The 15,166-nt window shown below is 46.9% G+C and overlaps 1 protein-coding gene across 1 annotated transcript; it reads left to right on the top strand.

Annotated features, from left to right (window-relative positions):
- The first annotated feature begins 1,209 nt into the window (after nt 1–1,209).
- On the top strand, nt 1,210–5,295 carry LOC149864585 (uncharacterized). Its single transcript, XM_090049790.1, has one exon. It carries the CDS (start codon nt 1,667–1,669, stop codon nt 4,919–4,921), a length of 3,255 nt encoding a protein of 1,084 aa, XP_089905916.1. The 5' UTR covers nt 1,210–1,666; the 3' UTR covers nt 4,922–5,295.
- The last annotated feature ends 9,871 nt before the right edge of the window (nt 5,296–15,166 follow it).

Below are 15,166 nucleotides of genomic sequence, written 5' to 3'. Positions count from 1 at the left end.
GCTTAACGATTAAAACGAGTACCATCGGAACAAACACAAGCAACGGATTAATAAAAATGACTAAACCAGTAACCAAGATGAATTATACAAACGAAATCATAAGTGCTGATGAAACTGAGAACGACTTCATAAGAGTAACACGAAATAAACCAAGCCAACAACACAATGATTACACCGAAGAACTGGTATCTGCTTTTCCCATTGCAGTGCAAAAATGGGTAACTGATCCTCAGGGTCAGACAAGACAGACCATCACGACACGAACCAGAACACGCTCTGAGATGAATGAATTGAGAAAGGAAACCGGCATACGAAATGATGAAACACCGATTGCCTGGTTGGGGCGTTTAGTAGCAGAAGCAGGGAGTGAGACCATCAATCAAGATGAAGCCTTGCAGCTCGTGCGCAATTCAGCTTGGAGCCGAGCGAAAGTAGTGGACCCGGTGCCAGTGCTGGCCAATTATTATTGGCCAATACCCATTCCAGCTCTGGTTACTGAGGCACTTCAGAGGAAGATCCACACCTGGCACGAGGGACATGCGGGTCGTGCGAGTGCTACCTCACTGGTGTATACAGTGATCGGAGCCTCATACGCCATGTGGAACCCAGCCCACCAAGCTTTGAATTTGACACCTGCTCAGGTGCAGGGGGCATGGCCACACAGATATGTACTGTCATCTGGGGATGTACCTTGTTTACAAGAAGCGGTCGATGCCGCCACTGAAATCTACGGTGGGAACCAAAGTATTACCGCGAGGTTATTACTAAGCACATCAGTAAATGGACCGGTGATACACACTCTGGGACAGCTCGACCAGTTAAGAGGAGCCATGGAGAAGCAACGACATCAAAAGAGTGTAAGCTCCGACAGGGATGAGAAATGGGAATCAAGATATGTACACATGATTGAGCACAATCAAAAAACTACTGATAAGAACCAACGGAAACCACCTCGAGTGTCACCACAGGAAACAAGAAAATATTACTCTCGATCTTCTCCGCCGCCAGCCCGTACAAGTTACTCACCGCCCCAGAGGACCCCTCTAGAAAGAGCAATGTTTGGGTTCCTTCTGGAAAAATCTGGCCTAAATAAAGAACAACTGAGAGCTCTAAGAGATGAAGGACAGCGAGCTCTCGCCAGAGCTCTAGGGTTTGTTGAGAAGAAGAAGCCAAAAAACGAGTGATCGCCATCGGCGTAAGTCCGGCGATCGATGGCTTGACCAGCTCAGAAAAGCGACAAACGGACTCAGCAATCGGAGTAACACAAAACGAACGTAAGCGAAACGAACCTAAACCGAACTCAAACGAGGAAACGATTAACGAATTGAAACGAAGCAAACTTAAACGTGATGAAGCAAAACTAAGCGGACAAACCGAACTGAAACGGCGTAACCCAGAACGAAACGAACCAAAGCGTAACGAATCTACACGAAGCGAAACTCAACGAAGCGAATCCAAACGACGAAATGAAAAAACCGAAGTAAAGCGAAGAACACAAACCGAACTTGAAGAAACCGTGATAACCGAACCAAAACGTACCAAAACGAAACAAAGTCTGAAGCATAACGAAACCACACAAAACGAATCGAAACAAAACCAAGAAAAACCAAGCGTAACGGAAACTATTTTGTCTGAAGGAGTACAGGATAGGGTTGGAGAAAAAGACATGGAAGCCCGAACCGAAAAACAAAAGATATTAGTAGCGACGAACCACATGAAACTCTTTGATAGCGATCCTCGACCGTACGCCTCAATAGAGATACAGAACCCCGATGATCCACACGACATCACTACGGCAAGATTCCTACTAGATACAGGGGCCCAGGTTAATGTCATCAAACCGTCGATCCCACATCATCGTACCAACAAGGTAATGATGGTTCAAGGCCTCAATGCTGCTACTGCAACAGCTCGTGTGAAATTTACCGTCAAGGGCCATCCCAAACGACTGGATGCGGTCCTCGGGAACGTGAACATTTTAGGAATCCCTGGCATTCGCACTTTGGAACTGAAACATAAGGTGTCAGAAGTCCTACCTATCATGACTGTACCTAGACCAGAGTGGCATGCACCCTCGCTAAAAATCCACTCCCTATGGCGGTATACTCCGATACCAACGAAAGTGCATCTTCAGGATCCTCTGGACACCTTGCTAGACGACTTGGTCCGTGAAGGCTCCATCAGGCGAATACAGGCGAGCACTTACCTTTCCCCAGGTTGGGGGATACCAAAGCCTGGAAGACCAGACGCCGTACGTCTCGTTGTGGATTACCGTGAGGTTAATAGACGTTGTGTAGCACTGACCCAACCTTCATCGAGTACGCTGCCACAGAACCTATATGAGATGGCCAATTATCAAGCCCATGACTGGGTGGGCACGACTATAGATCTGAAGAACATGTTCTATTCCATACCTATCGACGACTCTGAGGGTATCCTCAACATGTGCATCAGAGGGAAAATGTTTCACTGGAACGTATGTCCGCAGGGCTATCGAAATGCTCCAGCCTTAGCCACCAGTGCTATGAATGACACCCTTGACAGATTCACCAAAAGCAACGAAATCGCCAAGTCCATCCGAATCTGGGCTTACCTCGATGACATCGCCATCATGGGTAGGAACGCAACCGAAGTAATCCAAGCCACGACCGATCTCATCCAACATTTAACTACTGAAGGATGGATCGTAAATAAAGAAAAATCTCAACTGCACCCGACGAGTGAGATCACGTTCTTAGGGACTACCTTTACTCGTGACCTCCGTAAAGGCGTGGCCCACGATGATTTCTCCTTTGATTTGTGGAAAAACAAAGAATTATCAAAGAAGGTAGACTTTCAATCCCTGCTGGGAAGATTGAATTGGGTCCGACATTTCATCACTCCTGATCATCTCCCAGTTATAGCTCGGATTCAGAGGCAAATTCGAGAGAAGTCCAGGCGCCAAACCCCCTGGACCCCAAAGGATGATAAAGCATTACACAACCTCGTAATATCTATTCGGGGAACGAATCTTCACGCGATTGATTTTGATTCACCATTAACGGTCACGGTGGGATTTACAACAGAGCACATTTTCACCACGGTAAAGAATACAGATGGAAACTTAGTATTTCTCGCTCATCGTACCATCCGCACGAACCAACATCGATATGGTGCCATAGGCAAAACCCTCCTAGCCGCTCAGCTGGCAGAACCACTCGCTGTCGGCCAAGGGCGATTGCAGGCAGTAGGAGCAACTTTGATACCTCGCCTAGCTCACGACCGACCCGATCCGTGTTTCCATGGAGAACCAGCCACATGGAGTGCTTTAGTCTTAAATCACTTATACCATTGGAATGCATGGAAGTACGAGGATCTACCGCCGCCCCCGATCATTGACACAACACTACACCTCACATTGTACGGAACAACCCAGCCGGCTTGGATGGCGTCGGATGGTTCCACCCGTGAAGGCGGGAAGTATGGTTTTTATTGTCATCCATGCTGCATACACGATATCAAACCCGGCTGTGAGTCAGCCCAACGTAATGAACTCCTGGGATTCCGTGCAGTTACACAGCACTGCTTAGAAAACCACGACGCGACTCTCCCTGTCCCAATCATCGCTATTGATTCTCATTACATCTACGAGATAATAACTGGTACGACTAATCCGACTGAACACCTTGACATTTGGGAAGACACATACCGACTGTTGTCGCAGTTCACGATCCTACCACTAGTCCGCCACACACGTTCCCATAGGAATGACACCGACCCGGTACACGCTACAATCGATGAGTTGCTACGACCAGTACCTAATGATGAAGTACTCCCCCTAGACGATACGAGCGAACCCTCGCCACGACTAGTACCTACTGATGAAGTACTCCCCCTAGATGATACGAGCGAACCCTCGCCACGACTAGTACCTACTGATGAAGTATTCCCCTTAGACGATACGAGCGAACCCAGGCCACGACTAGTAACTAATGATGAAGTATTCACCCTAGACGAAACGAGCGAACCCATTTGTATTGACCCCTACCTCACTTGGTTGCACGAGCGATGGAGTCATCCAGGCCCCAAGGCATGCTACTCCCGATGGCGTGAGACCATAGTAGAAAAGCCACAGTATGGCTTACATCGTGACTGGAGGCGCGTAGTCCAAGCCTGCGCAGCCTGTGCAAAGGAGAAAGTACATCCAACGAGGAGCACACAAGGAGCCCTCGCAAAAGAAAATTTCAACCCAGGTCAAACCTGGCAAGTCGACCTTTTTGGGCCATTACCTGGAGCCTCAGTCCCAAATAAGGGGCTACTCGTTATTGATCTTGGCTCTCGGCTAATGACCGTCATACCCCTTCGGAAGTCCCACGCTGCAGCAGTTACTACAGCCTTAACCGCCGTCTTCGCGATGTGGCAAGTTCCCACCACAATACAATCGGATGGTGGGCCACCTTTTACGTCAAACACTGTCGAAAAATTCGCTAGGTCATATAACATCACATGGCATCATCATCTTCCTTACCATCCCCAGTCCAATGGGGTTGTGGAACGGGCCATAGGACTTTATAAAGAAGCGCTCCGAGTAACGGGAAATGGGAGTTATCGAAATTGGACAGTCCGTAATCATGAGATCCTAATTAATCTGAATGCGACCAAACCCTTGTGGGAACAATCTACGGAAAAACCAGTCGAACCATGGGAGAAGAAATTTGCAGACAACGAGTTAGTGTGGGTCTCCCTTCCAGACCATAACCATCGCCATCCTAAAGTTTTGCAAGGCGTAATACAATCTGCAGAGAGCTATCCGAACACCTACTTGGTCACCCTTACAGATAGCGGACGGACCATACTCACCCACCACAACTGGCTATCGAGACGCTCTAATACAGAAACGATTCTACCACAAGACGTTAACCATACCAATGATACTACTTAAAGTCACAGCTCCTGTCCTCCCAGCAAGGGGGCAACTGTTTCTCCCTTATTAAGTGCTGGAAGGTACAGGAGAAAGAGGTCTATAGGAAAAAAGGACACGTTCTGTTGTTTTGTTTATGTTTGTCGTTTCAGGTTATCGGATCATTCCTCAGAGGATTTGAGAGGAGCCTGGAAATTAGAGTGACAACTTAAATCAGACAAGGCTACAAAGATGCCAAGAAGACAAAAGGACTTTGGAGTACTCTGGGTTTTGATGTGTTGTAAATATGTTACTTTTGTATCTACGGTATCGATCTCAGATTCTGAGCGGTCTCAAAATTCGGTTCTGTACTTGTTGTCAATGTGGGCTAATGCCACGGGAGACGACGAGAATGGTGAGGGATTGACCGCGAGTCTTAAAATCCCTCTGTCCGTAGAGGATTCGGTCCTCATCCCATATTCAGTACCGTTTGACATCGAAACATGGTTTACCAAGGTCTCAGAAAGTGGGGAGAATGTTATCAATATCTCTGTCCCCTTGATGGGAGGAGGCTATATTCTGACTAGTTACACTTGGCCCCGTGGATTTAATCTCACCACTCTCTCGCTAATCACTCGACCACCTCGTGAGGAGTGCTGGGAAAGGGAAGCTCCGTGCGCTTGTTCCACTATCCCATGGGGGATACACCCCGAAGGTGAGGATTGGTCTCGACCAGACATGTCGCTAAAGTGGGACCCCCGCTCAATTATCCCACCTTGGCACCTCACCCTCGTTCCCAGGGGAAGGAAAACTTCCGACCCTGAGGTCGTCCTCTCACCCCTCGTAAAGCCTACTCCCTTGGTGGTATGGAACGAATCATTAACAATCGATCTAACTCAGCCAGGCCCCAGGGGAAACAATTCATTGTTTAGTTTTTATTACCCCATATTACGAGCGGTGTTAGTAAGTGCTCTCTGCCATGGTGTGGAACAACCCATTAGACAATCCGGCCCCCCGGAAAGGACTAGGCATGCTTTTCCTGCCCCAGGTCGATGCTCTGAATTGAGTACACCAGCACCTTTGGGAATGGTATGGGCATGCTCGGACGGGCGATTGTACACCACCCTACCAGCTACATTATCAGGTGTACAGTGTTTCTTGAGTTCGATTTTATTTTGTCCACCCCTACAGGCTTTCACGGCACACCCGCCGAGTCCCCTTGTGTCACACCGAGATAAAAGATCTCGTACTCCGGTGTGGAGTTCTTTATCATTTTTATTCGTGTTCTTAGTTATCGTTCTTATTGTTAGTTGTATTTCTAAGATTCTGACACGGAAGGTTTCAGCTTTGTCTGTACACGTGTATTCCATCGTTCCCTCTCCCGATAAGTTTCGGAACGACGACAACACCGAGGGGGAGGAGGTATAATTCGGCCTTCTAGCTTCTGTGCTGACAGCAAGGGGGCATGTCATGGAAATTTTTTGAGTATGTGCTGCCAGTACAGAAGAGGTTAAACTGACATGCGCGGTTTGAAGCTGTGAGTGGAAATTTCCAAGGCTCACCCAGTCCTTGCCCCCTGGGTGACCTGCGGAGCTGTCAATCATTGTTGACCTACTTTCCCCACAGACGCATGCTCAGATTGTGTCAGCTCCTGACTGAGAGCATGCTCAGTCAGAACCTGACATGAGGTAATCGGACTAGAAATTTCTCTGCGGAGAGCACGCTGATTGGCTACTAAATTGATATAAAAGTTCTGTGAGCCCCTCCCTCGGGGTGGTGGTGGTGGTGTGTGGTGGTGGTGTGTGTGTGGTGGTGTGTGAGGGGAGATCGCGCGGACCAGAGACAGAGGCTGCTGCTGCAGGGACTGTTCTCTGAGTCAGGCTTCAGGGCCTATTGATCTCCTCCTTCGGTGGCTTATTGCTTATTGTACTACGGTTTTGACTACGTTCATCTGGCTTCCTGACTTACCTTTCGAACTGATTAACGGCTTACGATTTCGGATCACCCTCTGGACTTTGTTTAACCCGGTTCCGGACCATCGACCTCGGCTTTTCTTCACCAACTACGACTCTGCTCATCCCTCCAACTGACGTCTCCGCTGCATCACCTTCTGGCTACTGACCTCGGCTTTTCTCATACGACCACCCGATTCATCCATTGCTGTGGACTGGCGTCACGCGGTTCAACATCACCGTGTTACAGTTCGTTTTATTGTTTGTTTCGTTGTTTGTGATCCCCATTTATGAGCTGTTGACCAGCCCTGGGACTAGGTCTTCGGACTGAACCTCGTGGGCCAACAGACCCCTTTGTTGTTAATTGTTTGTTTGTGTTCCAACTGTAACTGAAGACCTTTCTGCCTACGCCTGAAGCGTAAGTCAAATAAATTCACCTGTTTTCCTCAATCCGCTCCGAGTCCCTATCTCCAGACTCTACGCCGCTAATCCCACCTGTCCGTATCTGATTGCCACCCCGGCCCACCGTGACCTTGGGGCCCGATCCTTCGGTTTTCCCCGACACCATCTCTGAAATTTATTAAGCTTTTTTGTTATTTTTGGGGACCACAGGCCAATGCACAGAGAGCAATATATATTTTGTACAGCAGAACAGAAGTGGTTCCCAGTACAGGGCAGCAAGAAAGTCATGGGGCATTATTACAGTATTTATATTCACTGTGCATTGTAGAATAGGAGAAATCAATACCAGAATCAGTTATTCTGAAATGATCCATTTTTAACTTCAAATATTAAAAAGGAAAGTGAAGGAAGTCAGAGTAAATTTAAACTTGCTACCAGTTTTGTAGATTTAAAATGCTGTCTACACACACACACACACACGCATGCACGTACACACACACACACACACACACACACACACACACACACACCACCCAAGGGGGATATGATTAAATGTTGAATTCATTTAAGCAGTTCCAGAGGGGTGAAATTTATCCTTGTGCACAAAGACTGCACAAAAGCTAAGCAGCATACAAGTCCTCAAAATACATCCTAAGTGAAATTGAAGTGATTCACAGGATTCATGCTAACTCTCTGCACAAGTGAATGTATAGGGAGAATAAAAGTTAATCTAGTTCTTAATGAAGTTAGTGGGAATTCTGCCTTGCCGTAAGTGAGAACAGGTTCTGGCCCAAATGAAGTGCTTAAGTAATCAGTAAATTGATGTTTGACAAAATAACAAGTGCTGTTCCACATCCATATCCATGTGGGTATCACACACAAGGTGTGTCTACATGTGTGCTTTAATGAACAGTAGATTATTTTACTATGCATTAAAGTGTCATGTAAAAAACTATGACATTACATGAATTCATAGTAAATTAGTCTACTGCACATTAAGCACCACTAAAAAAGCATGCAAATGCAGTCTGCAGTCTGTGCAGCTTAATGCACATTCATTTAGTGACTCACATTGGAGGTACTAAAGTTAATGTGCATTAGAAAAAGTGCATTCATGCACATGTAGATGTCCCCACAGTGCGTTATGTACCACCTCCACAATTTGTTAAAACTAAGCATGTGCAATGCAATGAAGGGTACCAATAAAACAGGTATCACAAAATATGGAAGATGAGTTACTGAAAATACTCCAGGATTGCAATAGAATAAGGATATTGATACAAACTCTTCACTACTGCTCTAACAACAGAGACCAAAAGATTGTGTCTAAGATTCCTTTGTGGGTAGTTAGCTTTCTATTTCAAGAAGGAACTTGGCAAATAAGCACAAAATATAGAGGAACCGAGTTCCTTTGCCATAGAACCAGAGTGACAGAACGGTGAGTTAATTTCATAACTGGTTTAGGTGTATTCCCGCTTGCGAGCCTGCTGGGCACACAAATGAATTGTTGGCTCCTTTTCACCTTTGAGTGACTGAGTGTGTGGAAGTCTGTCACTTGGGTATGTCTGCCTGGCTGTAGCAAAACCATTGATTGCAGTAATCCAATGAAACCGTTGTGTTCTGGTTGCAAGTTTCCTCTTCCTCCTCCACTCAAGTACATTGTATCCTGCCCCTCTGCCATTTTCAAATTTAAAGATGTAATTTGTGAGACAGTAGGCAGCTCAAGCCTGTCTTTCCTTCTCCTTTCTGATCTTGTGTGATGCCCCCAATTTCCTTACCAGCCACACCGTACTCACTTGGGGAAGAATTCTTTAGAAGGAATCTCAGCCATTGCTTGAATGACTTCTCTGAGAATTTTCACGATTGGGCAGTGAAGCCATCTGGCCAATGTCCTTAACATCTATTTTGTGATTCACTGCAAAACCCTCCTTTCCCGTGGCTCTAGCAGTCACATGAAGCATGGGAGTAATTCCACATGCCACCTCTACATAGGTCTAGAAGGCAGCCTCTTTTGCATCTCTCTGCATTATGTAGGTGACTTCCTTTGAGAGCCCACATGGCCGAGACCTTTGGAGGCAGATTGGAAGACAGGATCGAGTTACAGCAGAACAGCAGAGTTCTGCCTGAATGATGTCAGGTCCTTCCACTGATGTCATTGACCTGACACATGCCAGGGCTAACTCTGGCCACAGAAAGAGCAGGCAGATGGCAGCAGCAGCAACAGCCAACAAGGGGCACTGGGAGTCCAGCCAAATAAATCAAAGGTTAGAACTTAATCACTGTAGGAATGTGACCTTACCAGCTGAAGCCAAAACACAGAAATCCAGGGTAGGCAGCACAGCCAGTCTGGTAGTCAAACACTCTCTGGTAGTCAGAGTGTGCAATCTGAACTTGCTCCAGTAAATTGTCCAAGCCAAGTCCATTTTGTAAGGAATATATTTCTCTGCTGCAGGAAAGCAGTTTCTTGGAGAAAATGGCAGAGCATAAAGTGATCTGCAGCAGTGCAGACAACTAAATAAACTTGCAAAATGGACCAACTCCATATCTACCTCAAGCCTTCCAGTACTGAAGACTGACGGTTTAGATTCGTGTTAGCTTGCCCATTGCACAGCACTTTAAAGGGAAGGGACGGGAAGGGAAGGGAAAAGAAATTCACCTGAGTATAAACGGAGTACAACATAGCAAAAAGCTCAGAGAAGCAAGGACAAGAGAAGACTAGAAACCTGTAGTTGTTTGCTTTTCCCAAAAGAAGCAAATTGCACTAATATGTCACACTGAATCCTGACAGTACTGGGCTATTAATAGATGCAAGTCAGTATAAAAGTGTATAAATGGGAAGTGAAGCGTATTACATATGTTTTTGTACATTAAGGGACAAATAGCTTGGCTCCAAACAGAGCTCTATTTCTGAGCGTGCAAGTTTTGCTCCCCTAGTTATTTATGCTTGGAATTGTTTGTGTTTGCAGTTTAGAGATGTCTCAGGGACTTTGACATCTAAGAGAACTAAATTGCTGGCGTAAATAAGGGAAGCTGCAAAATTGCTTCAGGTGATTTTATGCTACTGATCTACGTCCACAAAGGAGGAAGCAACAGACTGAATATCTAGCTATAAGATTCATGATGTATTTAACAAATATGTCCTGAAAACTGCTCTTCCTGCAGCATACACTCCCCTCACCCTCCCCACACTCCTCACAAACAAGAATACCTCTAAATCAAATACATGTAATATAGATTTTTTAAAGGAAAAGTCAAGTAACATTAAACAAAGGGAGGAATTCGCTGCCTGAATAAGAGTCTGGGGGTCTTATTACATGTTGCACTTCAAGCTGCTCAGGTGTTGATCAGTGTTAGTGCAAACTCGAGTTTAGAGCAGTCACACATTCAAACCGACGGGGGCCTGGAGGACTGAAAAGTAAGAATCCCCCTCCTCCTCTCCCCTCCCATTCCAGGCTTACTCCTTACCTCTGGGGCTCCCCCCCCACCCTCCTTCTAGTCCTCATGGTGCATCCATGCCCCCCAGCTTACTTATAGCTCCCTATGCAGCCCAGAGAGTGGCAGCAGTAGCCAGGCAGGCAGGTTTCCTTTCCCTGCCTTCTCCCCTGGGACAGTGCCAAGTAAGCCAGGAAACAGGTTGGGGGTAAGTGAAAATCTGGGGTGTGGCGGGGACAGGAGATGATGGGTCTGATCTGGCAGGGTGGGAAGACAACTGGTCAATCTGGCTTCCTCCCGAACCCCTGGGGTTCCTCCCTTGCTCTGCCCAACCCCACCTTGCTCCACCCCCAGGACTCCCTGCTGCCTCTTTCAGTTGCTGGCATAGTCCCAGGGGTAGACAGGGAAGGGAAACCCATATGCCTGGCCCCTGCTTCTGCTGCTGTCACTGGGCTGCCACTCTCCTCCAGGCTGAGCCCAGCCCAGAGAATAATGGTAGCAACAGCAGTGGTGGAGGCTTGGCAGGTGGGTTCCCCTTCCTTGTCTGCTCCCCTGGGACAGCACCAGCAGCCACAAGTAAACTGCAGGTCATTGGAGGGGGGGCAGCAGTAAGCAGCCATCTGGGGTGCTGGAAGAGCAGGAATGGCAGGCTTGCTCTGGGGTGGGGAAGGAGGGCAGCAGGTACATCAGCGCTGCTGAAAGACAGGAGCGGGGACTGGCAACCTGATTGGGGGGAGTGGGCCCAATCCAGGACGACGGGGGGCAATATAATCCCATAGAAGGCAAGTTATAAAGGGCCAGCTTCTCCATGATGTTAAGGGCATGCCTGTTGCCTCTTAACGGCCCACATTAGTGTGCAGTGAAGCCCATGACACCCATTCAATAGTTGCTACTTCATTAAACAGATGTACTGTAGATGCCTTACTGCAGCTGTGGGCAGTTTTGGGCAGTCTGACCTCCCCTGAAGCACAGTCCTTTGACAGCGCAGCCATGCCCTTTATCCCTGTTATAATGCCACAGTGCTGTAAAGAGACTAAGGCCTTGCTGATAGTTAAAAATGAAGCCATTTTTTTAGAGAAAGCTCAGAAAATGAAGCTAATTCTACTGTGGGACTTAAAGGGAGAGGATCATGTGACTCTTTTGGTGTTTCAACTAAAATGAATTGTATTGCAAAATGTTTGTTCTTTTGTTGAACTGCTGGCTGGGTTGCTTAAGGAGTCTGAATAATACATATGCAGCATTGTGCAGTAATTGTTCCCTGTTCTCAAAAATTAATAGATTTTGAATTCATAGATTGTTTATGCAGCTGACAGCAGCTTGAATACCAGTCTAGCCTGTATTTTCAAAAAGCCAGAATGAGGGATGTGTACGTGGCTTCAAGGTGTCAAAATATAAATCCACTTGAACATTACCTTCCCTAAGAAGACTGTGGCGTTGTTTCCAGGAATACACCTTTCCTTTGATTCCTTTTTTATTGCCACACCTGGGTGTGCAAACAGCAACAGAAAAAAAAATATATCACCTGCGTAAAGGCCCTGCACCCTTTCCAACCTTTGATACACAGAAGGCTTTCCATACTGGATGGGGATAAACTGATGTCACCAAATGAAACGGTCAGGATGTGTCCTGGTACAGCTGATTTTTCATTGGATTGTCTCACAGGGTTGGTCCCTGATGCTCCTGGGAGCAGCAAGGACCCAATCCTGCAGGACAACACTTGAGGCACCCCTCTGCAAAAGAGGGACGCCGGGGTTTCCCTGCTGGCAGAGGAATATCCAGGGATTCCTTGGCTGTGTGTTTCTGCAAACAGGGAAACCTGGGGTTTCCCCGTTTGTGGAGAAATGGGGAATCTCAAATGGGGGAAACAGGACAGATACTCCTGGGGCCTCAGGGGCCCAAAGCTGTGTGCTCTGGGAATGGAAATTCCCAGGGCTGGATTGAGCCTCTGAAGGCTTGGGAGTGTCTGCCCACAGTGGCTGGAGACTGCGGGCAGCTCCAGACTGCTGGCTCTCTCCTGTCCTAAAGCAAACAGATGGTCACAAAACAGAAGCACAAAATCATACCACCTCTGTCACAGCCACAAATTTTGAGCATCTGTGGCTCAACAAGAGGCATGGACGTCTGTTTGCTTAACCTTTGTGCCACCATAAAAATATTTATGGTGGCACAAAGGCAACACCTGTTCACAAACTACCAGAAAAGACCCCCAGCAGTAGAATGAGGTTTAAAGGAAGCATCAATTCAGCTAAAAATGACTGAGGGGATACCAGGAAAGGTGAGGTACGAAAGCCATCTTGATAAGCCAGGAGTGTTGCAAGTCATTTTGTTTCCTGGGCTGGATCCAGATGTCCCATGAATAGCACCAGTAGCAGTGTCAGTCCTCATGGCTGCAGGAACTGCTATATCAGTGTGGCTATACGGGGTTAACACAGCTGCCACTGACACCCTTTTTTGCCTGCCACTAATGACAACAAAAAAACCCAACCCTTGAATTCAGCATCAGGTAAGGAAGGGGCAGCAGAGGCAGCGTTACCCCGTTAGGTTCTGGAGCTGCACTGACACAATGGTTCTGGCAGATGACAAGCTCCACAGCTCGAATCTCACCCATGAAGTGGGCTTTTCAGTCCATGACATAGAGGGAGAAAATATTATTTGGTGGGGGCTGAGTAAAACTTAAACTTAAAAGATACTTCTACACACACGGACACCGTGTCCCCTGCCTGCCTGGTGACAGGAGGCACATGGAGTCGCACGGCTGGCAAGGAACTGGCAGCAGGGTTCAGAGCCCAGCCAGCAGTGGCAGCCTGCCTCCATGAAGCCCTACACAGATCCTGGGGGCACATGCCCCCTATGTCTTGCGCAGGAATGCGCACAGCCCCCCCAATGTCCCTGGATGAGCTGCCTGGGCTCTGACCCTCCCACGACCTGTCCCAGGACCCCATTCACCCCAGCCTCTGCCCCTGCCCTTGCCCCTGCCCCTGCCTCTGCCTGTGGTGCTCTGCACTGCTATCGCTGCCCTGCGTTTGCAGGGGGGTCTAAGCCCTGTTAACCCTGTCCTTCCACTGCCTATGGTCCATGATAAACTCCACAAGCCAGATGACCCACCTCTGTACCTGGATCCAACCCATGGGGCATATGCTTGACATCCCTATGCTAAGTTAATCAGAAATGCCAAAGTAGGCACTGCTGTCTTGGTACAGCTGCTTATACTTGGAAAAGAAAGAAGCATTGACAGCTGGAGATGGGTAGGAAAGAAATGGTTCAAGGAAAGAAAATGAAAAGGAAATGAAGAGAAGAGGAACAGAGAATAATTAAGGTTACAGGGAAAGAGGAGGTAGAAACTACAGAAAGAAGAAAGGGCTAGAAAGACAGAGACAAAATGAAGAGATTGTAAACGAGATAAAATTGTGAGAAAAGCAATATTAAAAATCATATATATGTGCACATATCCAGCTAGGATGGATTGCTTGTACAGTACCTTTAGTCATCGCTGAGACAGAATGCAGACCACTTAAATTCCTCATCTCAGAGCAAACTTGCTGAACAGTGTTCTGCATACCTACTAAGCCTAGAAAAGCTCATGCAAAGCATATTTATAAAAGTTTCCTTAGTTATGAATAGATCTGCCCCAGCTTCAATATACATCAATGGCATGTAGCCTCAGGCCTCTGCTACCTTAAGTGAATCCCTGGTGGTAAAACAGATTTAACTGTACACAAAAGCTGTGTTTTTGAGGCATTTCCATTATGTTCAATTACAGGAGTTCTACCATATGCTGTACATTGCCCTGACATGTACTGGAACAGAACAAATGCATTCTCTTAACTGATTCATTCATCCCTATGTATCACTGTTCGGTGTACAGGTTTCAAGAATGAAAACATTTATATTAGGCTGCTATTTATTTAAAAGAATGTCACTTTCCAGTAGGATTTCATTGCCTTGGGGCACAAGAAAAAGATCCTTTTAGTTGTTTTGGGTAGAGTAGTTGTCTCTTTGTTTGTTGGGTAGGCTTCCGTTCACGTTGCCAGCTGTGGAGACCCGATTCTCTTTTCACTTACACAGGTGCACCTCAATAGAGTATTTGCTGGTGTATAACAGTGTAAGTGGGAGGACATTTGAGCCCAATTTCTTCTGAGGGAAGATTACACCATTAAAATTATCCCTACTTGTCCCTCCGTGGCCGATTGTATCAACAGGGGTGGTGGGGGGAAGGTTCCCTTGAAGCCAATAATGCCGACCTGGAAGTGCCAGTTGCACTTCTGGGTCAGCATGGTCAGATGCAGGGGACACTCCTCCCCCTCTCCCCCCCCCGCAATCACTGACTGGCTGCTGGAGGGGCTAGTGCCTCCCTGACTCAGGAAGTACCAGTCACCCATGCAATGTTTTATTGATATATTTACAATTTTAAAGCATTTTGGAAGTCTATCAGTGCTTTAATAACTATAGTAAAATAAATTATAAGTACCTATAAATTTTGGTATTTGATTTTGGGTTTTCT

The sequence above is a fragment of the Crocodylus siamensis genome, chromosome 5 (genome assembly GCF_052110815.1).
Source record: "Crocodylus siamensis isolate JL-2025a chromosome 5, ASM5211081v1, whole genome shotgun sequence".
NCBI classification, from domain to species: Eukaryota; Metazoa; Chordata; order Crocodylia; family Crocodylidae; genus Crocodylus; species Crocodylus siamensis.
The sequence above is the reverse complement of the archived record's forward strand: the minus strand, read 5'-3'. Positions and strand labels throughout refer to the sequence as shown.

Coding starts and splice junctions, on each gene's coding strand:
- LOC149864585 (XM_090049790.1), top strand. CDS start 1,667: ATGGAAGCCCGAACCGAAAAACAAAAGATATTAGTAGCGACGAACCAC.